The 26,903-nt window shown below is 36.3% G+C and overlaps 1 protein-coding gene and 1 long non-coding RNA gene across 5 annotated transcripts; both read right to left on the bottom strand.

Annotated features, from left to right (window-relative positions):
* Positions 1 to 6,571: 6,571 nt before the first annotated feature.
* On the bottom strand, positions 6,572 to 8,524 carry LOC148781809 (uncharacterized). Its single transcript, XR_016057796.1, has 2 exons — positions 7,950 to 8,524; positions 6,572 to 6,874 (listed from the first exon to the last, which is right to left on the bottom strand). It is a non-coding gene; the product is annotated as an uncharacterized LOC148781809 (long non-coding RNA).
* A 12,716-nt stretch (positions 8,525 to 21,240) lies between these two features.
* On the bottom strand, positions 21,241 to 23,544 carry LOC18442730 (desmethyl-deoxy-podophyllotoxin synthase). 4 transcript variants are annotated; one of them, XR_016056741.1, is made up of 2 exons: positions 22,417 to 23,538; positions 21,241 to 22,005 (listed from the first exon to the last, which is right to left on the bottom strand). XR_016056741.1 is itself a non-coding variant. In XM_020672555.2 (2 exons), the coding sequence occupies exons 1-2, from the start codon at positions 23,400 to 23,402 to the stop codon at positions 21,388 to 21,390; spliced, it is 1,530 nt and encodes a 509-aa protein (XP_020528214.1). In that variant the 5' UTR covers positions 23,403 to 23,544; the 3' UTR covers positions 21,241 to 21,387. The 4 variants fall into 4 exon arrangements, 3 of the variants coding, with proteins under 3 accessions (XP_020528214.1, XP_088724678.1, XP_088724679.1); XM_020672555.2 differs by having other exon boundaries at positions 22,491 to 23,544; XM_088868552.1 differs by having other exon boundaries at positions 22,417 to 22,556.
* Between the last annotated feature and the right edge of the window lie 3,359 nt (positions 23,545 to 26,903).

The raw sequence follows: 26,903 nt of genomic DNA, 5'->3' as shown, positions 1-26,903 counted from the left end.
CGGTCTTGTTTCTTCGACGAGCAGCCCTTGGTGTCCGTCTCTTTCTGGTTTTATGAAGTGATGTCTGATTCGTCTTGCTGGGGTGGCAAACCACTGTAGCTTGGCGAACTGCTTCTCGTCTTAAGGACTTGAGTCTGCTTCGGCCATGGTAGGTTATCCATGGCTTAGAATTTGAGGGTTCCGCAGAGTCTGAATCATTGATAGGAAGGTCCTGGTTTGGGGATTAGTTACGGGGAGATTGTAAAATTCTTGACACTCCCGTATCTTCTCTATGAATATATCAAGGAAAGTTGTGCATTTTGACAAATAATGACCTCTTATCTGATGGAATGGGCACCAACGATCTTTGGTCCCCTTAGCAAGGTGGCGGGGTTGACTTGTCTGCTTTAGTGTAGTTATGCCTTCCTGAAGCATTATAATGAAGAAAGCGTGGAGGATACCAGGTATTTCGTCTTCCTCTTGAATGGTTACTGCATTAGAGGCCTCAGCTGCCCTGAAGGCCTTCTTTAAATCTTCAAGCTTTATCTGACCTTTCACAATTAGGGCCTCAATGATATCCTTCAGCGTGTAGTAGTCATCTGTGGGATGATTGATCCTCCGATGGTAGGCACAATACTTCGCCTGAGTGTCAAGGCCACCTTGTTCAAGAAACCTGGTTTCTGGAAGCTGGATCATATTATGTTCCAATAATAATCGGAACAGCGCAGGGACCCATTCCTTCTCGAAGGGATAGACCTTGTTCTTATGCTTGGTGAAATAATCATTCCAATCAAAGTTGGCTGGTGGAGGTACCCGATTGTACGACTGTTACTGCTTCTAGCCTGGGGTATTACCTTCGCCGTGCTTACCTCTTTAGAGAGGTCTGAAGTTTGGGAGGGTGCCTTCTTTGAATCAGTGACCATGACAGCTGCACTAATTACCCCTTTCTGTTGGTTGCCTTGTGTGTTCTTCCGAGAGCCACGATTGCCTCGGTTGTCTGCTGAACTTGTAGATGGTTGTCGTGCTCCACCATGATGGCGTGACAAACTCTCTATGAGAACCGATTTAGAGATCAACTCTGACATGGAGGTTGGATTAGAGGCCTCGACATGTAGAGCGATTTCAGGTCGCATGTTTCGCACGCAAGTTTGGACTGCTTCCTTCTTAGGCATAGGATTAGAGTGGCGGGAAGCCAAGTTTCTCTATCTTGATATGAACTGATCCACGGGCTCATCAGGTTCTTGAGTCAGGATGAGAAATTCGATGGTTTGAACCTCTCTCTCGACCTCATAGAAGCATTGATAGAACAGTTTCTCCATCTCTCCCCTGTATGCACCGAGTTCGGAGGAAGTCGGGCATACCATTGGAATGCCGGGCCATCGAGGGTCACAACGAACTGTCGGAGACGTCTCCCGTCAACCGTTGTTTCCCGACATGCCGCCTGAAAGTGGGCAATATGCTGGTTCGAGGAGGTGGTTCCATTAAATAAGGGAAAATTCCCTTTCTTATACTCTGAGGGTAAAGGGACCTGAGGGGTATGGTCTTTGATAAGGTGTCGCATCCTGTATCCCTGGAATTTGTCTGTTCTTTAGGTTATGGGTGACCATAGCATCAATATCTAACTGAGAGACCAGATGAGGGACAGAATTGTCCTGTGAGGTAGACGGAGGGGGCTGCCGTGGAGGTGCACCTTTAGAGTGATGGGAATTGATCTCATGGTTAGATGACTGGCGTGCAACGTCAATACGATCGATATTTTCCATCATCATGTGTACCATATCCTCAAAGTTGTTCATACGATCCTCCTGCGCATTACTGGGCTCGCTTACGACCATTACGCTGACCATTTCTCTAGGGAGGTCAACGTTAGTGGCAACTGAGGGTTTGTGATCTTGACGGGTCGTACTTGGTAGGTCAGTCAGTAGGGGGTAGCATGCCATGACTGAACTAGACTCCTGTACACGGATCGCTTTTGGACCGGTTCTCGACGGTCTTGGGACTGTGGTTGCTGAGTGACCGGGTATTCTTCTGTGACATTAACCACAACACAGGGCTCATGGAGCTCTTCTTCAAGCTTTATCATCTGAAGATGGTAGAAATAATTCAGGAGAAGAGAGTCGTCAAAATTGGCTGTTTGGATCGCTTTGGTGTCCTTCTTAATCAAAATTTGCAGACCTCTATCACGTTTAGCCTTGAGGCTTTGATGGACCTCACGCCAAAATCGCGATCTAAGTTGCAGCAAATCAGCTCTTTTTTCACAGAAGAGAGCTGTCTCTATCAAGTGTTGCAATGGATGAGGGCTTGGAGTCATCTTGGGTCGGGGAGGATAAAGGAATCAATCTTCCATGAGGTCCATGCCCCGAACTCTCTTATGAGCTCCAGAGACACGACCTAAGTGATTGGGCTAGTTCAAGATGATACTCTTGGAGAACACCTTCGAGTACCAAGGCTGAAGGTGCTTGCTCGATGAAGGAGCAGGCAGGAGCCGGGTTGACTCATGAGGAGGCATGAGTTGAGGGTGAGGGGACGCTTGAGATGACGACGTGTGTGCGCTCTTCGAAGAAGGATCTCGAGGGACCTGGGGGTCCACATGGGCTCGTACAGCTGATCTGGCCTTAAGGGGCCGAGAACTATGAGTAGGTGTTTGTAAGAGAACAGGTGTAGGCCTGCCCCTTACAGGGTGAGCTTGTGTGTGCATAGTAGAAGGACGAGGAGGCCGTCTCCTGTGTACTTGGGTTGGCGTAATAACGGCGTCGCCCCGAGCAGTGAGATGCATATGAGTAGCGTGTGTAGGACCTGGCTTTGAAAGATTCGATCTTGGACGCAGACTCGAAGTAATAGAAGGTTGCGCTGAGGTGTGGCTTGAGTGGGTGACCCACGAGCCTTGTGGTGTGTGTGAGCGGTGAAGACCGTGAGGTTTCCGCCTCTATGTGTTGAGCCCCTAGGGATAGAGACCAACGATGTAGGAATGTTGGGGGATAGCCTTATGGTGACCCACAGGAGCAATGACAACTTTCTTGGCTTTTGCAGAAAGGGATTGGGAAGCCTTCCGGTGTACCTCAGAAATACGACCAGTAAGTGACTTGTCAGTGGCTGGGTGCATGTTGTGCGGGGCAACATAAGTGCCGCCCATGCAAGGCGCCTTGGTGGAGTTTCCACCAGAGCAAAGTGATGGGGAGTGAGGGACCGTCAAGTCCCTTTTCACACCAATCCAGGTTAAGACCTGGGAGCTAGACTGGGGGTCTTTGCTCAAGAGGATGGTCGGGAACGAAGTCGAAGGAACTTGTTCCCTAAGGATACTCTCGAATACTGGGATAAGAAAATCCCCGATCCAGATAAATGGTTTACAGAACCCAGCAGCCATAAGTGAATGTGAAAAGATAATGAAAGCAGAAAGTAAAAGAAGAAACTAGCCGAACAAGAACGATCCGACTAAGGGGTAGTGAGTCCCCAATGGAGTCGCCAAGCTGGTTAGGTGCCTCGATCTAGTAATTAGAGGTACCAACCCTCAGTAATCTTTTCTCTTACCAGTGGAGTTGACCTTTATTATTTTCAATTTGAAAATTCCACCGCACAATTGCATACTACCATAGTTGGTTGTGCTAAAACCTTCAATAATTGAACTAAAGATATTTTAGTCAGACAAGTAAATTACGGGTCCCAGGATCAAGCCCTATTGTCAATGGAAAATAATTGAGTTGAGAGAGATCTTATGCTTAGGGAAGGATAAAGGATTCGTATTTGTTGATAGTTATCAACTATTGAGGATATACATTGACTTTATTGAGACAATAGGCAAATATTGAGGATATATATTGTTTCATATTTCTCATTATTAACAACCAAAAAAGATTTCTCAACTTTTTTTTTAGAGGTTTTGAAATCAAAATTCATGATTTTCTTCATTGTTATGTGTCGAAGTTTAGATTTTCTAAAGAGAGAACGAGAAACAGCTTTCGACCAAACAAGATAATTAAGTTCATTCAAAAGAACAATTGTAAGTTTCATGCTGGAGTTATTTTTTGAATCTGCCGTTATAAAGAGATAACAAGCTGTAGAAGACCCACCTGATCAATAGCAAGGGCAATTAAGAATAGAAGACAACCCAATCAGATCCAACCAAAAATCTCAATGAGAATGACTATTTCGCACTCTAAAAATTGCCAAGGGCATATCAATATCAAGGTGGACTTGAGGGTGCACTAATGGAACTTTTTGCATTCCAAAAAGAAAAAAGTTTGCAAAAACTTTTGCAAAACCTGTTGCAACAAATCTTCTGCCATGACTTGTTCCGATGTAAACGAGACAGTTTGTTCCCTGGTTAATGGTTAATGAGAAGCACAGTATAGTTCGGTTGATATGGCCGGAAGCGAAAACGGAAAATATGTACTGTGATGCTCTATACAGGTCCCGACATTATCAACTTCAGTTTGCAAATCTTTTGCAGCATCAATAACAACGTCCGGTGCAAATTTCCATGAAATTTCCTTTTTGCTCTTGAAAATAATAGTAATGGAAAGAAACGATCGTAGAGAAATTTTTTTTAACACACGTCTTAATACTTGTGCTTTGTTACCATGTAGAATTTGCAATAAAAAAAATCGAGACAAATGAGAGAGAAGAGGAATCAACAAGACATATACGCGGTTCAACAATGATACCTATATTTACAGAGGGTAATCAGTATCTCATGATTAGTCTAACTTACCAGAGATTTATAGAGTTACAACTTTTGTCTTTTAGGAAATAAATCCCATTACAATTGTAATCCCACGAAAGATGTCTCAATAAAGTCAACATATATCCACAATATTTGATAATGGCCAACAGTATCATCCTTTTTCAGAACTCGAGAGAGTGTTTTATCCAACCATAAAAAAATGATGCAAATCAAGAGATAAATAGTTCAAAATTTTTATTTTAGTTTTATTTTAATTTTCATTGGTTGGATATGATCACGTTCAATTATCTAGAGTGAACAACTCAGGGTTGGAAGAAGAAGAATTGGTGAAAAAAATGTGGTCTCAAGAAATTATCGTATTTTTTTAAATTTTCTTTTTAACCAATTCTTAATTTTTTTAGTGGGTTTGATTTAAAGATAATAAGAGTTCTATAATTGTGAAGGAACCTTATTTTTTAAAATAGATAAGAGGAATAGAAATTATATCTTTAAGATGAGTAGGAAGTTATCTTTTTAGGGAAGGAAATAGTACATATTTTGTTAGAAAGGGAATTATTTAGGAAAGAAAAGGTTTAGACATAGTTTTAGAAGGTAATATTAAAGGGATAAACACCTATTGTATTGAGTTGTATCTAGTCCATGGAAAGCGTACTTTAAGGGTCTGTTGGATAGCTGAAAGTAATTTCATGAACGGTAAATTGAAAGTTTCTGAAGAACTGTAAATTAGAAGTTACTTAAGAAGTTCCTGGTTTCTGTGTTTGATAACATCCCTGGGAAGTATAGAAGTTCTCGATTTATGTGTTTGATAACCTCCTGGGAAGTTAACAAGTTTCTAGTTTTTGTGTTTGATAACTTCCTAGGAAGTTAAAAAAGTTCCGGGTATCTGTATTGGATTAGCCTTAAATAGACAATATGTAAAATGTTAAAATTGAGACTTAGATATTATTTATTTATTATTAATTGGAGAATATTATTTTTGAGATACAATATCAATTGGATTTTTTATTAATTTGTAAAATATTATTTTTTGGGATATATAGTATCAATTGAAAGTAAAATACGTTGGATTGAGAGAGAGAGAGTTTTATCGATGAGTGAGAGAAGCGTCCTAGAGAGAGATATATTTGTACATCAATTGAAGCAGTTTGTAGACAATGTCAAGCACAACGTCAATTCAATATTATGTACCAAACCACTACTTTTCTAATCGACTGTATCAAAATAGAAATCAATATATTGTCTTAACTATTGTGGGTATACAATTTGTTAAGTCTTTTTACAAATATGAAGTGGAATAGGTGTTTAAATTTCGTAAGTACGTTGTAGATGAATTTCTTCTTAAACCGATTACAAACTCTCTCTCGTTCTCTTGTTATTCCTCACACACACGTGAGAGAAGCGTCCTAGAGAGAGATATATTTGTACATCAATTGAAGCAGTATGTAGACAATGTCAAGCACAACGTCAATTCAATATTATGTACCAAACCACTAGTTTTCTAATCGACTGTATCAAAATAGAAATAAATATATTTTCTTAACTATTGTGGGTATACAATTTGTTGAGTCTTTTTATAAATATGAAGTGGAATAGGTGTTTAAATTTCGTAAGTAGGTTGTAGATGAATTTGTTCTTAAACCGATTACAAACTCTCTCTCGTTCTCTCGTTATTCCTCAGACACACGTGCACACACACATATGCACACTCATATCTATCGGCAACCATGGCAATTGTGGATTTGGTTTCCCGTATTCTATTGGATTGTGCTATAGTAGCTTTAGCTCAATATACAAACACACATGCGCAATTAATGCATCCATATGCAAGTAATAAGAAACCAGCCTATTCAATAATAACACGTAATAGCTTGAACACTACTTAGACATACATTCACCACTGATGCATCCATATCCCAACATAAAAAATATATCTCATTCAACAATAAAACAACGCTGTTGTTTGTCCCACAATGTTCCCAACATTAAAAGCAAAAAAAAGATTTGGACAACAATTAGAACTTTAATGAAAAGAAAGACTAGATGCTTAGGAAGACAGCCTTGAGATGCCGAGATCCCTTGAGGAAGACATCAACACTTATTTCTTCCCCCTTCCACATGGCTTCAATCCGAAACATTCGTGCCAAATATCTTCTCCAATTCGTTGAAGTATATAGGTGAAGACTAGCGTCTAAACTTTGTCATATAAGTAAACTCCTGTAAAAAAAACACACATATGTATTGAATTTGTGTGAACATTGCACCTAAACTTGCAAAACAAATTGCGGTTGAGTACCTTATCAATATACCAAAAAAGCTTTATGAGGTGTATTACTCACCATCAATCCATGCATAATACAGACAATTGCGCAATTATTATTCCCAGAAGACCAACTAAATGGCTCTTTGAACCCTTCAAAATGGATAGTCACATGGACACCTACAGACAAGCCCATGCAAGCGCGCACACACAATCATTAATTGCAGGCCTTTTTAAGATAAAAACATGAATAGTTTGGAAATTTTTTAGTAGTTTGGAAATTATAGGTCTTCCTAATTCTAGAGCCATACCTGTTAAACTCAATGTCTTGGAATATTTTACTTAAAAATGATTTTGTTCTAACTTATACCACATGTAAGTGCGTATCCCAAATTATGACATCAATATCTGAAACATTCAGATGAGCAACAATTCTCACTTGTAGAAGAACAAAGCCATGGTAAAAGACTAGCAAAGTTCAGACTCATCAACAAGTGAACCAACACTTCAAATAACTAGGAGTTTCAGAACCATGCATTCAGAAAAATTCAGGTTGTTTGTTTTCAAATTTTGGCTTATACTTACATTTGCATCAATTCTAATCCAAGAAATAATACAATTAACCACAAAATAATCACCAATAGTATATGGAATTTCACTCGCACATATACAATTAACCATAAATCCAGATTTACAAGCAACAGAAAAATCACGAAATAATCAAGAAACTGAATCAAAATAATCAGTGAACTTTATGTCAAGCACTCCAAACATTCAGTTAACTATGAATTTAGATTTACAACACAGAAAAATCAAGAAATAAAGCATTTGCAGTGCCTTAGAACCCTATTTGCCACAGAAACAACTATTAAACCAAATCAATACAGAGGAAATTACAGAAAAAATTACAGAAAAAATAGTAAAATCAAGAAATAAAGCATTTGCAGTGCCTGAGAACAATGGTGTTTATAAGAAATCAGAAATTAGTAAGAAAAAAAAGAGAAAAAGATGCAAAATCAACAAAGAACTTACTGATTAGGGTCGCGAGGCTGTGAATGCTTGGCGAGAGGAAGCTTTAGCAGATGAGCGGCTGTTTTGCTGCGGAGAGAGCAAGATGATTACAGAGGCGCTGGTGCTTGCTGTCTTTTGCTTAGCGAGATGGCTCGCATTTTTAATGAGCCTCTGTGTTCCAACTTTTACCATTTGGGGGTGCAACCTACCGCACAGCCAAACCCTACACGGCCAAGATGGGAAGGACCTCAGTGGTGAATATGGGAACGAAGAGCAGAGAAGAAGAGGAGCTTTTTTTTAACGTGAGATAGGAAGCTGAACAGTGCCGTGAAGTTTTGATATAAAGTTTTTTTTTTTATTAAACATGAAACTTGAACAGTATGAAGAAGTTCTCGACTTCGAAGAAGGCACATCTTGTTATCAAACACGCACTAAAGAATCGAGAGAGATAGAAACTTATTCTCTTTATGTATTTCTCTTTTAGTGGTACATGGTGGAGGTCTCAGTTTCCCTAGTTGTATTCTTTTCTTCTTGTCGTCCTTTTCAGTCAATTCTTTCTATCTCTAGAATATTTCTGTATTGCTAGTTATTAGCTGCCGGAGATTTTCAATCTACTCAACAAGTCTGCAACAAACTGAACTGGCTTCACAACTTCTTGAACAATGCTGAGTGGGGTTACCTGACAACCTCAACAAATTCAATATAGAATGCAGCCGTCCCTTCAACTGGACCATTGGCATCCGGTCCATGTTGGCTGCATCACGCATATCATTTTCTTGAAATGATATATCCTTGTGCCAGGATGCATGCATCCTTTTCATTTTGGAGCGTTATGGTGTGAAAGGACTTTCACAGGATCTTTCTCTTGAACTCGACAAATTTTGGTTGTTTCTTTCCCAAATTCAACAAACAAGAAGCTATCGTCGTGACATCGATTCTACGTTTGAAGTGTGTTTTCAAATTCTATTATAGCGTCACATTATTTCCGTTTATCTTATATCTACTAATAGTTGCGATGAGGTTCAGATGATAGTGTTAAATGTATCAACTAATAACAAGTGATCCTTATTTGAGCCTGAAATTGATTTAGATTAGACCGATAGAACGAAGTTATATTTTCAACCTTTCACACGGTCACAAGGTAACATGTTAACCTTTCCCACGTAAAGCGCGTATATGCCTTTTTTTTGTGGTTGATTTTTAAATGCAAAATAAGGGCAATTTATACGGTCTAGGTGGGTGAATTACTGACGAGCATTAATCAGACAATTTAAATAGGGAAATTTGTTTCATGTCGGTGGACCATATTTTTACATATACGGTCCAAAAAATGTTAGTTATAATGGATATAAGCAGATGTTTCATTTAAAAATAATGGAAACTAACAATCCAAATTTTTTTTTTTAGAATTATTATTTTTAATTTTTAAAATTTATTTATTTTTTCACATTCATAATCTCCATGTTGGAGATTAATTGTTTTTAAAGATTAAGTCTTAAAAATTCATCTCAAAAATAGATTTATCAAGAAGCCCACATTTCAAGCTTGGCCGTATAGAAACTGAGTAGATTTAAAAAAATACGTTTTGTTTTCTTGGGTGAATAAATAGGGACTTTTTGTTGCAAAACCGCATCAGCAATTTCTCAAAAGCTAAAAGATTTTCTACTTTTGTGGGAGTACACTATCTATTTACTCCTTTGGGTAGAATTTACTCTTGGGATATTTTTTTTATCTCGATGTTTGGAGGGGAGGGGGTGGTCTATAAAATCCGGCAAATGACCTAAAAAAAAAGAAAAAAAAGAAAAAAAAAAGAAGAAGAAGAAAACCCACACTCTCTATGGGCATAAAAAATATATCATTCCAAGATTGCACCAAACTTTCCAATTTTTCGTGAGAAGGATCTAGAGGTTAATGAACTAAAAATATTTTTATTTTCCTCCAAAACTATCGTCTAGTTATACTTAGATAGATTCCAAAGCATCAAATAAAAAACAAAAACTCTCAAATTAATGTTTTACTCGAGGGAGTAAATGCATACTATGCTCCCAAGAGAGCATAGCAAATGTACTATTTCCAAGAAATGGACCACCAACAATCGACAAACACAAATATGTTGGATGAGGTCCTGACTCCTAACTTGTTTTATGCGGCTGCCCTTTTATTGGAGTATTGAATATTTTGATATAAAACTTTAGAAAGCTCGAGTCATTTCGAACCTTTGTAAATATCTCCTATTGTCTCTCGAAGTTATGTCTGTCACCTGTAGTCGTCTCTCTCCGCCTATCACATTAATTGGACTTAGGTTGGTAGTTATGGCTTAGTGGTTGTCTTACTCTCTCTCTCTCTCTCTCTAAATGTACATTGGCAGTTCTCGCAGTGGGCTTTTTTCCAAATAAAAGTCACGTAACTTGTTGTGGGGGTCGTTTGTAAACTATTTGTGTGGCTTATAAATAGTCACAAACGAATACAAGTGAGGTAATTTACGAGGACTAAAGCCATAGTATCTTCAATTTAATATTTTTCTCTCTCTCTTATCTTAATTATGTTTAGTCCTTGTGTTTTATTAAAGTTAATAGTACTATTGTACGGTTCTCATTGACCCCTCACTTACGGAACCAGAAATCCCAATTATCGGATCCCATCCAATATCATGTACATAATTGGCTAACTACAAAGATAAATACAATTATAAATCAAGTACGATAAATAAATAAACAATTAAAAAACACACTGCCACAACACACATTTTACGGGGCTCACCCCATAGAGCAACATCCATGGCCTCCATAAGTTGAAATCTACTATCTCAATAAATATTAATATTTTGGATTACAAGAGATGTACCTCTCTTTAGACATTGGCAAATGACCTAGTTGATCTTCGCTTCTAAACCTGCTCTCCCAACCGATAATACCATCAATCGATCTCATCTTTCCCAACGCTATCTGTTATTTGAAATAGCACATTGAGAGCAACCGAGAGATTTTCTCTCTTGAGAAGTGGAAACTTTACCAATACAAAATCTCATGGAAATACCGCGTCTCTTTAGAAGGCCACTCTCTCTCTTGGAGACCCGTCTCTTTCTTGGAGATCTCTAAAAAAGATCAGCGTTATGTCTCCTTGACTCTCTTACACAGATATCACTTTCTTGTTTTTGAAGAAAAGTCCTTTTTTTTTTTTACACCATAATACTCGTAATGTTTAGAAAAAATGTGGGTATAATTCACTAAACCCAACAATCTCCATCTTGATAAAAAATCACCATAATTGCCTTGACAATCTCCATTGAATAGATTTCTTAATTTTTTCTCACATCCCCCGTTGGGAAATTTTCACAAACACTTCCATAAACCCTTATTACTCCTGAAATATGAGTAGTTCTGACGCCAAATTCAGTTGAGATGTTCTTGAAGACTTTTTCCATAAGACGTTCAATCCCCATAGTCAATATTTTTCCTGCGGTGAAAGTGGTTCACCTTGCAATGCCCAGATCTGCAGTATAAAAGGGTTGACTTCTACAAGGCACATCTTCCTCATTATGTACCCATTTGAGGTGAGATTTAGACTATTAGATTTCCTACTTGAGTCCTCAATTTTCATGCAAAATTTTATGTCCAAAAGACTATGCATCACAAAGTGGCAATCGGCTGAAGGGGAGCATGTTCAAACCGGCAGACAATCTTCATCAATAGCCATAGTAATAACGGATTTCCTAGATTTTCTCTTGTTAAGATTGGGTTAAAACGGAATCGTTTTGACTTCAAATTTAAAATTTATTTAAATATGACCAAAGTCTATCTATTTGAGCACTTTCGGAGGAAATTTAAATTTAAATAAAATTTAAACCCATAACGTCTAACAAACTAACTATCTCATGACATGGGGGACTCAATTACTTGATTTTGTGGATAAGCTTTGCAGTACTCATGCTTATCATTTTGAACTCTCTCTAAAGGACGCGGTTAGCACGCGGCCAAGCCCGCACATGTACAAATTGATGGCTTGGTAATAAATATAGTTTTTAAATATAATTTGATCCTAAGTTTTAGAGAATATATTATCTTTAACATTAAAATCGTGAATGTGAAAAAATAAATAATTTTTGAAAATTAAAAATAATAATTATATTAAAAAAATATTTGGACCATCAGTTACAATTTTTTTTAAATGGACCACCTATTTACATTCCTCTTTAAAATGGATGCTTTTTACATCTGGACTGCATATTGTACAAATGCGGTCCAAACCGCATGAAACAATTGTTCCTCTCTAAAAGGCCTCTCACGCAATGGAGAAAGAACTGATCCCTGGCTGCGAATTTTTTTCTTACACATCTAGAGGGATAAACCCCCATGTATGACTGTCTCTATGATGTGTGGATAAAAAGAGAGAACTACTTGATATCTGAAATTCACTCAAGGCAAGGAGTAGGGAATTTGGGAGCGTCCCTGTCTACAATCAGGTATATGGGGTTATGCGCCCCGCATTGCCACTTTTCTACTCTTCTGTATATTTTTCCATTTTTTGTATCTGTAAATGCCTTGAGGCCCGGATGGAACGTTTTTCAACCTGCATACTTTTTTGGAGTATTTTGTATCATGTATCATAAAATTCAATGGACGAATTTGTTCGTTGAAATGTGTAAGTTATTTCTCATTCTATTGGAGTCCATCTTTTCCTGCACATTTATAATACTATACAAGTAAGCTGTACGTCAAAAACTTAACGTATACTATAAAAGGAAGGTGCACATTAAAAACTCAATAGAAAAGGTTGTTTTAACCCTAAAAAACCTTCCAATTGATCATAGAAAAGGTTGTTTTAACCCTAAAAAGCCTTCCGATTGATCATCTCAACTTGGACTTTTATGAATTTGAAAAAAAAATAGTTTTTAAGTTTTGAAAATATTACATTTTATAGTTCATTATATGGATCGTCTATTTTCAATATTTTCAATTGTTTATAGATTTGCTCCATCTATACTATTTTCAAAGCTTTAAATTTCACAATTAGATGTGAAAGAAAATTTCAAAACCATTATTAATACACAACCTTATGCAAACTCATATCCGTAAGTGTATCGTTACAATTGTATCTAGATACAAGTTCAACAAGCTCCAAATTATTGTTTTAAAATCCAGACCAATGGGGTGGATCGTCCACTTAGATTTGTGTCGGATCAACGATTCTGGATCAATATGGATTTGTTTGAATCAACTATCTAGAAAACTATTAAAAATAAAGAAATAAAAAATAAAATAGGGTGTTTATAGGGATGGCCTATTTGGAAATATTAAAAAATAAAGAAATAAAAAAAATATAATAGGATTTTATGGGGTGACATGGGGATATGGGGATCTAAAAATCATTAGATAAACTTAAAAAAATAAAATAAAAAAATATGAAAAGGGGATTGTTGACCCGAGGGAGATGGGGCCAGTGGTACGGATACCTTCATAGAATTGGCTCAGTCCATACCAATTCTCAACAATTCGGATCGGCTATTTCTTATCCGAATTGGTGGGTTTTAAAACTCCACTCCCAGCTATAAACAACTCAAGAAACGAGCTAATGAAGGTATGAAGACATTGAACATGAAGGGTTTGATTTCATTTTAGGGCCGCATGTGCTGACCCACTGCTCCATCTGTCACCGCTATTTGCAGATAAAAATGTGTTTGTCCCATTTGGGGTAACATGACTGCAATTTCTTGTTCTGTGAAGAGCAACAAACGCGTGTATTACACCTGTTCAGCAATTTGTGACCAAATTGAGAAAATTATGATATGCTTTTATTTTCTCTCCGAAAATTAATATATAGTTTCATGGATGGCGCTTCGGCAGTAGTATTGTTGAGTTTCATAGGGTTACAAATCTTGAGTAACCTATCACTTTTTAAGGGTAGGGCCCTCTCCCTACTGACTCACCTTCAAAAAGAAAAATAAAAAATAAAAAATAAAATAAAATTCGATAGAGAGCTTATCTTAAAATTTTCAAAAACAACCTAAGCTTAATTAGTCAGGGCGTTGCAAACCTCTTAGGCTTAATTCCTAGGAATGGTAGGGCCTCTTCCCACTTACTCACCCAAAACATAAGTCCATTAATAAGCGGAATTTGTGGCATGAGAAATGATGTCGACAAAAGACCTATTCATCCATTATTCTCAGAGGGATGCAAACTAAAAGCGTGGAAAGTCATTTCCTCTCTGACACCGGGCTCGGTTCCTGATGGCAGGCCTGGCTGACCAAGAAATATTTTCGGGCCTAGCCCGGAATGCTTTAATAATAATCAAAATTATTTCATAGGAATAAAGCTTAAAAACGAGCAAATTATTTTATAAGAATCAAATGAAATATACTTTACATCTTTGACGTGTGGGTTATGAGAGAGAGTGGCCTGGAGAGAGACAGGAAGAAACAAAGAAAAAAAAAAGCACATATCTGTTTTTAAAAAAAAAATAAAATTGAGAGATTGGCCTCTAGAGAGGGAAAACAAGAGAAAGAATGCCCATGAAACCATTCTCTTTTATCCACAACACTCATAAATTTATACTTGTAAAAACCAAGTATACTTCATCTTATAATCCAAGCTTGAATCGAAGAAGCCTTATCAATTTCTCTTAGACCCCATAATTTCCTACCTAAAAAGCTCCACATTTGTGGCAAGCTTGCCTGATTTGTTGTTGTACAAAGCTTGAAAATTGGGGATCCCAGTCACAAAGGTCGACATTGTGGACTTGGATTTTGTTAAGGACATAGGTTTCTATGCAGCCAGCCAGCATATTGTAGAAATGTGAGCTTGCCAATAAATTTAGTTTTTAAATATAATTTGATTCTAATTTTTAACAAATATATAATATTTAACATGAAGATCAAGAATATAAAAAAAAATGGAAAATTAAAAATAATAATTATATTAAAAAAAATATTAGAACTGTTAATTACATTTATTTTCAAATGGACCACCTATTTGCATCCATGGGATGGATGTGTGTTCCAGCCCACGTAAAACAAATTTTCTGTTATTAATATTTTATCAAAATTGGTGTTTAGAGAGAGAGAGAGTGTTTGATGGGGGTGATTGAAAGTAAGGAGAAGGGGCGTCAGAGAGCGAAAGGTGTTGGATTCTTCGTGAATAAGACGTCATTTGTTGGGTTTCTCTTCAAAAGAAGAGTAAAGACTTGGACATAAATGTTTTTTTGAGATTTTGGGGAATTAGAGAGAAAGAGAGGGAGAGAGACAGAAAATAAATTTTGTTGGATTGAAAAAGCACAGCTCAAGGTGCATGGCTTTGGCGTTTTCGCATATTTTCAAGGTATTTGGTATCGGAGGAAGCCTCACCATTTTAGATTTCAGGATTTTAGAGAAGGATTTAGGGGTTTTAAAGATATAGAATTTTTCGTGTAGGAAGAAAAATCGAAGTTTGGAAAAAATGAAACGGAAAAGGATATTCTAAAAAATTACAAGAGCAAAATACTAGGATTTATGTGGTTCGGCAAATTGCTTACATCCACAAGACAACAAAATTTTCATCCACTAATAAAAAAACATCATACAAGTGTGAAAAATATATGGCTTTACAAGCTATCACAAGCCCTAAAATAGGATTTTCTTTGTTTAGAACAACCACCCAAGAGGCTATAAGAACTCACCCTCTTCCTCTATTTTTGTTTGCATGCATACTCTCTTTCTTTTCCGCTTATTTTATAAAGAGAAAATGGCAAAAGAGTAATCCACATGATAGCTTCTCTCCCCCTATCCTTTTAGAGTAAAAGATGACTTTTCTAACTCCCCATAGGCATCACATGATCTTTCCTTAGCCTAAAAGATTTCATATCCCTAATAATATGAAGCATTGTAATCATGTAAATCCTTTTTAAAAATTATAGCTTAACTGTCAGCATTCTCCCATTTAAAAACATACTTTCATTCTAATTAGTCTACTCCAAAAAATGACTGTTAACCAATTACTAATCATCAAGTAGCCACAAGCTCCAAGAAAGTTATGTACCAAGTAAACTTCCTTTTCCCAAAGGTCTTAGTCAACATATATATTGGATTGTCATTAGTATGATTTTTTTGTAATAAAATTCTTGTATCTTCCACTACATCAACAACAAAGTGATATTTAGTTTCAAATTTTATTGTGATATTTAGTTTCAAATTGTTGGTGTTGAAAATTGATTTTAGATCCATTATAGATATTTCTCTTTTCAAAATTGCTTTCCGGACCAGTAATTGAGGTGAGGCTTTATTTTATTTTCATAAAGCCTAGGCCTTATAGAAACTTCATCCATTTTTCTTTTGAGAGAAAAAGTATTTTAAAATTTTGGAGAGAGATATTACTTAAAATGTTTTAGAGAGAAACTATCTCAAAAATTTTAGAGAGATAAACTATCTTAAATTTTAAATTTTAGAGCGGGAAAGTATCTTAAATTTTTAGAGAGAAACTATATCAAATTTTAGAGAGAGAAACTACTTCAAATTTTTAGAGACAGTAACTATCTCAAAAACTTTTGAGAGAGAAATTATCAACTATCTAAAATTTCAAATTTTTAGACAGAGACTCTCTCAAAACTTTTAGAGCAAATGACTCCATTAAATTTTAATTTTTTTAGAGAGAAATTAGCTCAAATTATTATTTTTTGTCAAAATCATTCAGCCTTTATTGATAATACATAACGTAACATTACAATTACAATGTTAGTGAGTCACTAATTATCAGCTGAGAACTATTAACTCCATGCTTCGCTAAAAAACCAGCAACGTGGTTGCCCTCCCTATACACATGATGAAAATCAACCCTCAAAGCCGATAAAACATCCATGATTTTCAACCGTATCGATCTAAGATACCAGGGAGGCCTCCAAATTATCCTGCATCAATTTAGCACCTTGAGAGATTCCCATTTCCACATTACACCAAACTCCATTAAACCTATCCTTCAAGACCTTTAAACAGCACAATTGGGCAAACAACACCACCTTATTAGCTATGGCATAACCACACGGACCAAAATAGCAGCAAATAATCACACCATCAGCATCTCTAAAAATAACACCGACACCGGCTGCCCCAGGATTTCTAATGGAACTCCCATCAAAATTTAATTTGATACATCTACTAGCTGGTGGAATCCATCTCCCCATGTGTGTCGCCGTTGATGAGGTCTGCCACATAACATTCAGAAAATTCACCACAATATCCACTTTTGGTACTCCACCTTTTAAAAAGAGAAATTATCTATGTGTTGTCTCTCTGAATTCTTGTTTCTAATTGTGTTTGGCAAACATGAGAAAAAGCATGCTTATGTATTCTTTTCTTTACATATTCTTTTTCGGTAAATTATTTGCATATGTGAATATTTTTCATGTAAATATTTTGCTTTCAAACTTTCTCCCGTACCAAGCGACCCTTAATAGCAAACTACGTTATACAAAAAGATGATCCAAACATGAGATTTACATAATTTGATAATCATTTGAAGCCATTCAAATAAGTCCTACTTGAGTAACCATGTTTGAACATAACAAATATTTGATATAATAAGATTTTAATTTCAAATCTAGATTTGTTATCCCATGGAGCCAAACGAAAACACCTCAACAGTCTATTGCTTGTGTAGTTTAAAGTTTTTAACCCAAGTGCTACATAGGAAACGGGCTGAGGTCGTGGTGGTAGCATCCCCACACCCAATTACCGCGTCGTGGTTTCCATTCTTACTGCTGACATCCTCAATTAACACCTTCAAAATGTAACTCCATTCGTAATACTGACACCCCCAATTAACACCTTTAAAATGTAACTACTCAATCTATTGAAAAAACAAGTAGAAGCCTGTCTTCCCCACTAAATTAACCAAAAAAAACCCCAAGTGCTGAATCTTTCACACGTTGATTAGAAGAACAAGTGTAACCTAGGTCTTTTTGCATGTATGAAGGTGTCGACTTCTTTTGTTTCACTTTCATCCGGTTGAAAAGAGAAAAATCCGTGGTAATTAATAGTTAATACAGCTGTAGAGATATATATAGACAGAGAGTTACCTCTTCGCAACCCAGTATTAATATATATGGAAAGACAAGAGGAGAGATCGCTTTGAAAGATTTTCTCAAGGAAATTTACTTGGGGATTGGGTAATTTTACCGAAATTACCCATTGATATGTAAGTTTCACGTTCTTTAGGTGCACTGATTTTTTAGTTTTTAAAATTTATCTGTCTGATTTTCAAATATGGGATTATTGGTTATTTTAGGATAACAGTGTGATCAGCTTTGTTTCATGAAGAGAAATGTTGGGCAGTTAAGAAACAACCTATTTATGGAATGAATGTAGCTTAGATGAGAATGTTGAGATGGATGAATGATAAGACAAGAAGGGATAATGATCAGAATAAATTCGCTTGAGATAACTTAGGTGTGACTCTAAAAGGTGATCAGATGAAAGAAACTAGATTTTGGTAGGTTGGCAATAAGGTGAAAGAAAGTAGATTTAGGTGGGTTGGTTATTATGTAGTACAGACTCAGCAGAACACCTGTTAGGATGTGTTAATTAGTTCAAGTGAAGGGCTAAAAAAGGGCAAGGAAAAAGCTTGAAAGGACATGATTGAAAATAATGAAAAAAAATATGGGGACTTATGACTTCACTAGAGTATGATCCTTTATAAAGCAAAATGGTGGATCTGGATTCGTGTAGCTGATCCCAAATAGTTGGAAAAGACTCTGATGACGATGATAGGTTGTTTATTATTTTATTACTTTGTTTTTCTAATTTTCATCGAGTAGTCTGATATCAAAAAAAATTAAACCATCTTATTTATAGGGCGATTTGACATTTCAAACATCAAATTAACCTAAACTCTTGCTACACTATACTATATAGAAAACGTTTATATGAGGGCGATGCTCTACATAATCAAATTAAGACGCACATCAAAAATTCACTAGAAGAGGTAGTTTCAATGCCTAAAAATCCTCAAATTAATCATCTCAATATCGAGATGTCTGGGCAGAAAAAAAAAAAAAGATTTCAAATCTTGAAAATAATGCATCTTGTAATGTATTTTTGGACCGTTAATTTTCAAGATTTTCAATTGTTCATAGATCTGCTCAATATGTGCTATTTTTTACGCTTAAAATATTTTAATTAACCATGAAATTGTTTTTTTTCTTCAGGTTTTCACAAAAATATCAAATATTGAAATATTTTTTGATACTATTTAAAAACACGCCCAACTTTGATGGTTTAGAGCCTCGGACCTAGGTGCGATGAAACACCAAATTATATAAACACAAAAATATAGCGTCGATACCCTTTGCATTATTGCTCTATTATTTATAGTTTACAATATTTTTGAACAAGCTTTCATACGTAGGAAAGCTTACAATATTTTTGAACAAGCTTACAATATTTTTGAACAAGCTTTCGTAATTTACAATATTTTTGAAGAGGCTTTCATACTAGTCCCCATGCTGAATATTACGTGTACATTTGAAGAACAAGCGTTGCCAGGCCTTTTGCCTGCGTAGGAAAGGTGTCGACTTCTTGACAAGTAAATTTAACGCGTGTCAAGAAGCGAATATTTTTAACGTTAAAATAAAATAAAATAAAATAAAATAAAATAAACAAATCTAACGCTTCGTATTTCACTCTTTTAACTGTTGAAAGAGAAAATTTTGTGCAAGGTGGTCACTCTTTTCTGGTTGAAAATGAAATTTGTGGGGATGACAAGCACCTATATGTTTTTTGTATCATTAGTGGTATTTAAATTCTTTAGATAAGAATGAAAGCCTAGATTTTTGTTGGAATACAAGTGATATTACCACTACAACCCCAACCCCCATCTCATTCTCAAAATCATACGTTTTTTTGCGTAAGTCAGTGGGGGAGAAGGCTCCCTACCCAGTTTCTATTAATAAGATTGAAAAAATTACATCATACTAATATACAACCTTAGAATAGGGAAGTTGCACCACATCATGAAGTATAGGTAGGTGTAGAAAGTCTGGAGGCCTCGAGCCCAAATGATAGCCTGCGAAAAATGTAACCTTTTTAAGTGGCGCATCGGCCACCATATTGGCCTCACGAAAAACATGGTAAATGGATCATGGAAAGTTCTCAAGTCTGAACTTGCAGTTAACAACTTTAGTGCGAAATACTCACGGATATTTACAGCTGCCTTGTATAACCTGAACCAACAACGAGGAATCATTTTCAATTTGGAAGGGGAAACAATTCGTCTGAATAACTAAATCAATACCTACTTCTACTTGAAGATGTTTAAGTGGCAGTTTGTATGCAACAGTTTGTCATACACTAGTTTTTGAAGATGTTTAAGTGGCAGTTTGTATGCAAAAGTTTGTCATACACTAGTTTTATACGGTATATGGAAGACAACTAAGACAATCCCTTGCTATAAGTAAGACAATCCTCTGCTGATGTTGACTCCACTCGTCTCATTATGGAGGACCTAGGCTCTTTTAAAGCATAATAACATATTAGAATTCGTGTAGCCAATTGAAGTTAGTTGAAAAAAAACTCTGTCAATGATGACGATGAGGAATTGCACTTGAGAGGCTAATAGTTGATGTCAAATGATATTACATTTCAAGTTCCATTCTTACTACTAAATATCTTAAAAAAAGAAGAAGAAAATAAGATAAAAATTGATCTAAACCCCTTTTGAAGGTCTTATTTTCAGCCTAGGCAATAAAAGTATTTTATAAATGTGCCTAAATTTATGGCACATCTACTTGTCATACTACTTTTCAAGGATAAAATTTCAGTACTATGTTTATTGGTATACTGTTGCCAATGGCGCAGTTTTACAGATGGTAAAAAAAAAAAAAAAAAAAAAAAAAAAAAAAAAAAAAAAAAAAAAAAAAAAAAGGAAGGCCTTCGTAAATATTATTGTAAACTTGGTCATTTTACAAAGTATCATGACTATTTAGAAGAGCTTATCTTGATGACTAAACAGGCAGGTAAAGATAAAGTTCAATTATAACCAAGTAATTGGCCAGAAAGGCAACTAAAGATAAACTTCCGCTATATCCATGCAGATGTCCAAATGACTTCTGGACGGTCCGTCAACAAAATTGACGACAGACAGTTCTTTTGGAGCACATAGACCTAGTGCTGCGATACACGGCCACATACACCCGTGCTTGCACACATGAATAAAACAACCCACATATTTTGCAATTAAAATTTTTTTATTATATTTTTACGACTTAAATGTATACTATTGATTTTGAATTCCGAAAAAAAAAACAAGATTCGTGTAGCCCACCTCAAGTAATCGGAATAAAGATTGGATGATGATGCTTTAACTAAGCTTTTATTATATTTTTACAGTTCAAGCGTCTAATGATAGTGATTTTGAACTCAAGCAAACGGAAAAACTAAGATTCATGAAACCAACCCCGAATTATAAGAACAAAAGTTTGGATGATGATAATAATGAACTCAGTCGAGTTGGTGGTGAGGAATAGCAACTAGAGAGAGGGGAACTTTTCTGTGCATGGTGAGCCCAAATTCCTCCGCCATGTCAATGTCATTCGGGCACATCCCACGAGGCAATTCCCAGTCAAAACGTAGCAAAAGATTGGCGAGAGCAAGCTCGAAAGAGGCCACACCAAAAGCTATGCCAGGACACCCTCTCCTACCTGCCCCAAAAGGAATCAACTCGAAATCTTGACCCTTATAATCTATGGAAGACTCGATAAACCTTTCGGGTCTGAACTCCTCCGGGTTCACCCAAGCCTCCTCTTGCCGGCCTATGGCCCATGCGTTGATGATCACCTTAGTTCCCTTTGGGATTTCATAGCCATTGATGCTGCATTTCTCTAGAGACTCTCGTGGCAGGAGCAAGGGGACTGGTGCGTGCAGTCTCATGCTCTCCTTCATCACGAGCTTCAAGTACTCAAGCTCGCAAAGGTCGTTATCGCAGAGATATTGTCGGCCATTGGCGACCTTTCGCCCTTCGTTTTGGGCTTTCTTCATCACATTGGGGTTCTTCATTAACTCTGTCATTGTCCACTCTAGGACTGTCGCACTGGTCTCAGTTCCAGCTGCAAACATGTCCTACAAAGAGAAAACTGTAAGTTGAGAAAGATAGAGTAGGGGTGAGAGCGGTTTGGATAGGGGCCGGATCCAATCAGATTAGGACCTGTGTCCAAACACGATCTCGGATCTAGAATTGAATAATATGCATCAGATCTAGATCTGGATCAGGATTACTCTTTATATATGTTGTTTTTAAAATAAATTATATATGTAAATTACAATTTATAATCTAAAAAAATGGCTTATAGTAGGATCAGATCCATCTTTTCTCAAATCCGATCTGAATTTTAATTTGGACCTGAATTTTGGGTCCGGATTCGGATTTAAAATCCAAATTTTGGATCCATACCCGGATCTGAATAGGATCCAAAATAGGAGTTTCAGATCCGGATCAGTCCCCTACAAAAACGAAAGATAAGGTACCCATACCCGGATCTGAATAGGATCCAAAATCGGAGTTTCAGATCGAGATCAGTCCCCTACAAAAGCAAGAGATAAGGTACCAAGATGACCGCTTTAAGGTTGTCCCGAGTGAAAGGGAAATCCAGTTCAGCTTGCTTCTGCACTTCGAGCAAAACATCAACGAAGTCCTTGAATTCCGGGTTTGAAGCTCGAGTACGAGGATGAAGGTGGTCCTCTATCACGAGGTCGATGAAAGCATTCAATTCCCTAAAATTCTTCTTCTGGCGTGCCTGAATTCCGGTAAGCACATCGATCCAGTCCATAGATGGGAATAGATCACCAAGGCTGAATCCTCCCAATAGAATCTGTAGCTCATTTAGCAACACATAGAACTTGTCATAGCTCCGTCCAAAGGCGATCCTACCAGTAATATTGTTGGTGAGAGAAAGGAAGAGGTGGCTAAGGTTCACGGTACCCTTCGACGTCTCGATCGTTTCCATCAGGCGCACAACTTCCTCCTCTCTCACGAACCGGAACGACTCCACTCTCTTGATGCTGAGCAACTCCAGGATACAGATCTTTCTCATATTTCTCCAGTATGAGCCATAGGGAGAGAAAGCTATGTCACTACTGTTGTAGAGCAGATTCTTGGTCGAGGTGAGATGAGGTCTGCTCGCAAAAGAGAGATCATGGGTTTTCATGACTGCCTTGGCCATGGCAGGAGAAGACACCACAAGGGTTGGGACTTGACCTAGCTGCAAGAACATGAGAGGACCATACTTTAGGGCTAGGTCTCTCAGAGAGCGATGCGCAAGCTTTGATAGTTGGTGGAGGTTGCCTATTAAGGGGAGCTTAGGGGGGCCAGGAGGCAGCTTTGCTTCTGCGGTGGTGCCTTTCTCTCTCTTACTACGAGTTAGAGAGAGAAACAAAAGAATTGAAGAGAGAGAAAAGAGAAGAAATCCGAGGAAAGAAGTTGGTGTTGCCTTCTCCAACCACTGGGGAACTGATGCCATTTTGGTGGGAGTACTTGCAGGGATTGCATAGATGGTCCCTTAAATAGAAATATCACAAGGGCACATGGGTATTTGACAAAAGGTACGGTTTGTTTGGAGCCGAGGCTTCAAATAGTGCCAAAGAAATGTAGTTTCAATATTTGAAATTTTTATAAATAGTATATATATATATATTAGTTATAAAATTTAAATATGCAAAAACAGTGTAGATAAAGTAGATCTATAAAAATCTGAAAATATTGAAAATTCACAATAAAAAAATGTGTTACATGGCACATTATTTTCAAAACATGAAATCTATATTTTCTCTCATGTAGATATATCTTAATGTTGAAATGATTAATTTGATGATATTTGAGCATCAAAACCATAAATGTTTTGAGGTGGGTTTTAATTTGATTGTTTAAAACCTCGGATCTGTATAAAATTTTTCCTTAACCAAAATTTTGTGTATGGCTGTTGTCAAGTACAAATTCTCTCTTAAGGCGTTGTTAGGTTTCCTGAAGATGCTGTGTTGTGCATTAAGACAAAATTGCCATCAAATTTAGATGCGATAAATTTCTTAGTTTCCGTTTCGTGTTCTAGCAAGACTCTTTTTTTCCTTGGGATTGTATACATCGAACTACGGTATTTCACATAGTTCTCTAGCAAGACTCTTTTTATCTTTGGGATTGTATACATCCAACTTCGGTATTTCACATAGTTAAAAGAAATTGTTTTTTAAACTGGTCAATGAAATAAATACAATCACCTAATTTCAATCAAGATTAATTGTGACCATCTTGTACCAAGATAGATAATCTTATTATATTTTTTCTATTTTTTGTTGAATATTATTTATTTTTGTTGTTATTTAATATTAAAGCCCGTGAACCTTTAATATTAATTAATGAGTTTTAAGACTCCCAAAAAATTCTAATAAATAAATAAAAGGGAAAATATCCCCGTATTCCCTATTTTTAAGTATTATTTCTTGATAAACCCAAAGTTTTAAAAGATATTTTCTAATCCCCTGGTCACTTTAAACTTATATTTTAATCTAACCAAATGTGAGAAAGACATGCTATTTCTAAACCCAATCATTTCTCTCTCTTCCTACGTCTCTCTCACTCTCTCTCTCTCCTCCCATGTTTTTCCAAACACCTCTCTTTCTCCTCTTGATAACCTCTCACCTCCATGAAGCCCTTCTCTCTCTCTGGAAGTTTGGGAAGATGGTTTTTAGAAAATACATCTTTTTAAATTTGTTTGGCCTAAAAATACAAGTTTAAATTAGCTCAGGGAGTTAGAAGAAATAAAATCTACAATTTTAATGCCCCAAGATATCTTTTAAAACTTTGGATCTATTGTGAAATATTAAAAATAGAGGGTATGAAGATATTTTCCCTAAAAAAAAAACTTGATTTGAATGTTGAAGTTCCCCATTACATACTAATTCCACAACCAATTTTCCGCTTCACTCACATGCCGATTAATTATTATTTTGTGGTCCAATATCATCAGGAAAAGAAGTCAATAATACTATATTCATTTAGTATATAAAGTGTCGGGTTCTTGAAAACCCCTAGCTTGATGAGCTAGCAATCCCAAATACCGGGATCCCACCCAAGATCATATACATGATTGGCTAAATGTAAAGTAAATGAATACAACTATAAATTGAGTACAAGAAATAAAGTAAACATAAAAAAGTACACCACAAAAACACACAATTTACGTGGTTCATCCTATAGGACTACATTCATGGCCTCGACAAATAGAAATTCACTATCTCAATGACGATTACAGTTTTCGGTTACAAGAGATGTACCTCTCTCTAAACATCGATAAAACCATCACCGATCTTTCCTTCTAAACTCGCTCTCTCGACCAAGTAACACTGTCGATCAACATCTTCTTTCTCACCACAATACCATAACCGGAAAGATAACCTCGAGAGCATCCGAGAGATTTTCTCTCTCTAAAAATGGAAGCCTTACCAACCTAAAATGCATGGGAATACCACCACTCTCTAGGAGTCCATGTCTCTCTCTTGGAGAACAATCTTCATATTAGAGATCCATTCCCATAACTCCTAAAGGGGTGACCCTCAAAAGGATGGTATTATGTCTTTTTTAATTCTCTTTTATAGAGATCACTTTGAACTTCTTTCTTGCTCCCCAAGAAACCCTTTCTTTTTTTTACCATAATACCCTTAATATTTTAATGAAAACATAGGAATTGTGATTTTGACTATCACCAAACCTAACAATCTCCACCTTGATAGAAAATCATCATAAGTGCCTTGGTGACCTTCATCAGATAGATTTCTTGATTTCTTCACACATGCCTTAATTGTAAAATTTTTACGAATACTTTGCCTCCATATTTCTCCACCACAAGCCATGTATCCATCAAACTCCATCATTCATCTTTTTCTTAATGCAAGCCTTAGCCATGTACACACCTTGTGCTCTGATACCAATTTTAGGGTTCTCGAGAACCCCTAGCTTGTGGAACCAAGAATCCCAAATATCAGGATCCCACCCAAAATCGTGTATATGATTGGCTAAATGAGAAGTAGATGAATACAATTATAAATTGAGTACATGAAATAAAGCAAATATAAAAAAGTGTACCACAACAACACATAATTTACGTGGTTCACCCCGTAGAGCTACATACACGGCATTGGCAAGTAGAAATCCACTATCTCAATGAAGATTACAATTTTGGATTACCAGTGATATACCTCTCTCTAAACATCGGTAAAAGACTATCATCGATCTTCCCTTTTAAATCCACTCTCTTGACAGAGCAACATCATCGATTAATATCCTCTTTCACACCGCAATACCTCTCTCTAGAAGTAAAAGCTTTACCAATCCAAAACTCATGGGAATACCGCATCTCTCTCGAAGGCTATGTTTCTCTCTTGAAGACCCATCTCCATATTGGAGATCCATTCCTTTAACTCCCAAAAAGGGTGACCCTCAAAAGGATGGTATTATGTCTTCTTTGATTATTTTTTATAAAGGTCACTTTGAACTTCTTTTTTGCTCTCTAAGTAACTTTTTTATCTTTTACTATAATAGCCTTAAACTTTTAATGAAAAACATAAGTATGGTGATTTTGACTATCAACAAACCTAACAAAGTTCACAATTGCTCTTGATTGTTAGACGCTAAAGGTATCTCAATAATACAGCTCAAAGTTAATAAAGAAATACTCGAGCTTTTAGACATACTTCAAGCTATAGTATGTTGTTGTATGTTGGCTTTGGAAAAAATATTATGCGTTATTTAAAATAATATCCTTTCAAAATATAGTATTCAGAAAGTGAAACTGTGTAGAAAGAAGTAGGGGGTTTTCGTCCCATATTAAAGAAGTGAACACTATAAGTGATGTTTATATATATATATATATATATATATATATATATATATATATATATATATATATATATATATATATATATATATATATATAGGAAATTATTAATATTTGCCCACTAGCTCATATGAA

Source organism: Amborella trichopoda, chromosome 6 (genome assembly GCF_054954075.1).
Source record: "Amborella trichopoda isolate Santa Cruz 75 chromosome 6, AtrichopodaSantaCruz75HAP2 v2.0, whole genome shotgun sequence".
Taxonomy (NCBI): domain Eukaryota; kingdom Viridiplantae; phylum Streptophyta; class Magnoliopsida; order Amborellales; family Amborellaceae; genus Amborella; species Amborella trichopoda.
This window is presented reverse-complemented; position numbering and strand designations above follow the sequence as displayed.

Coding starts and splice junctions, on each gene's coding strand:
- LOC18442730 (XM_020672555.2), bottom strand. CDS start 23,402: ATGGCATCAGTTCCCCAGTGGTTGGAGAAGGCAACACCAACTTCTTTC. Junction 22,006..22,490: donor ACCTTAAAGCGGTCATCTTG/GTACCTTATCTC, acceptor TTCTCTTTGTAG/GACATGTTTGCAGCTGGAAC.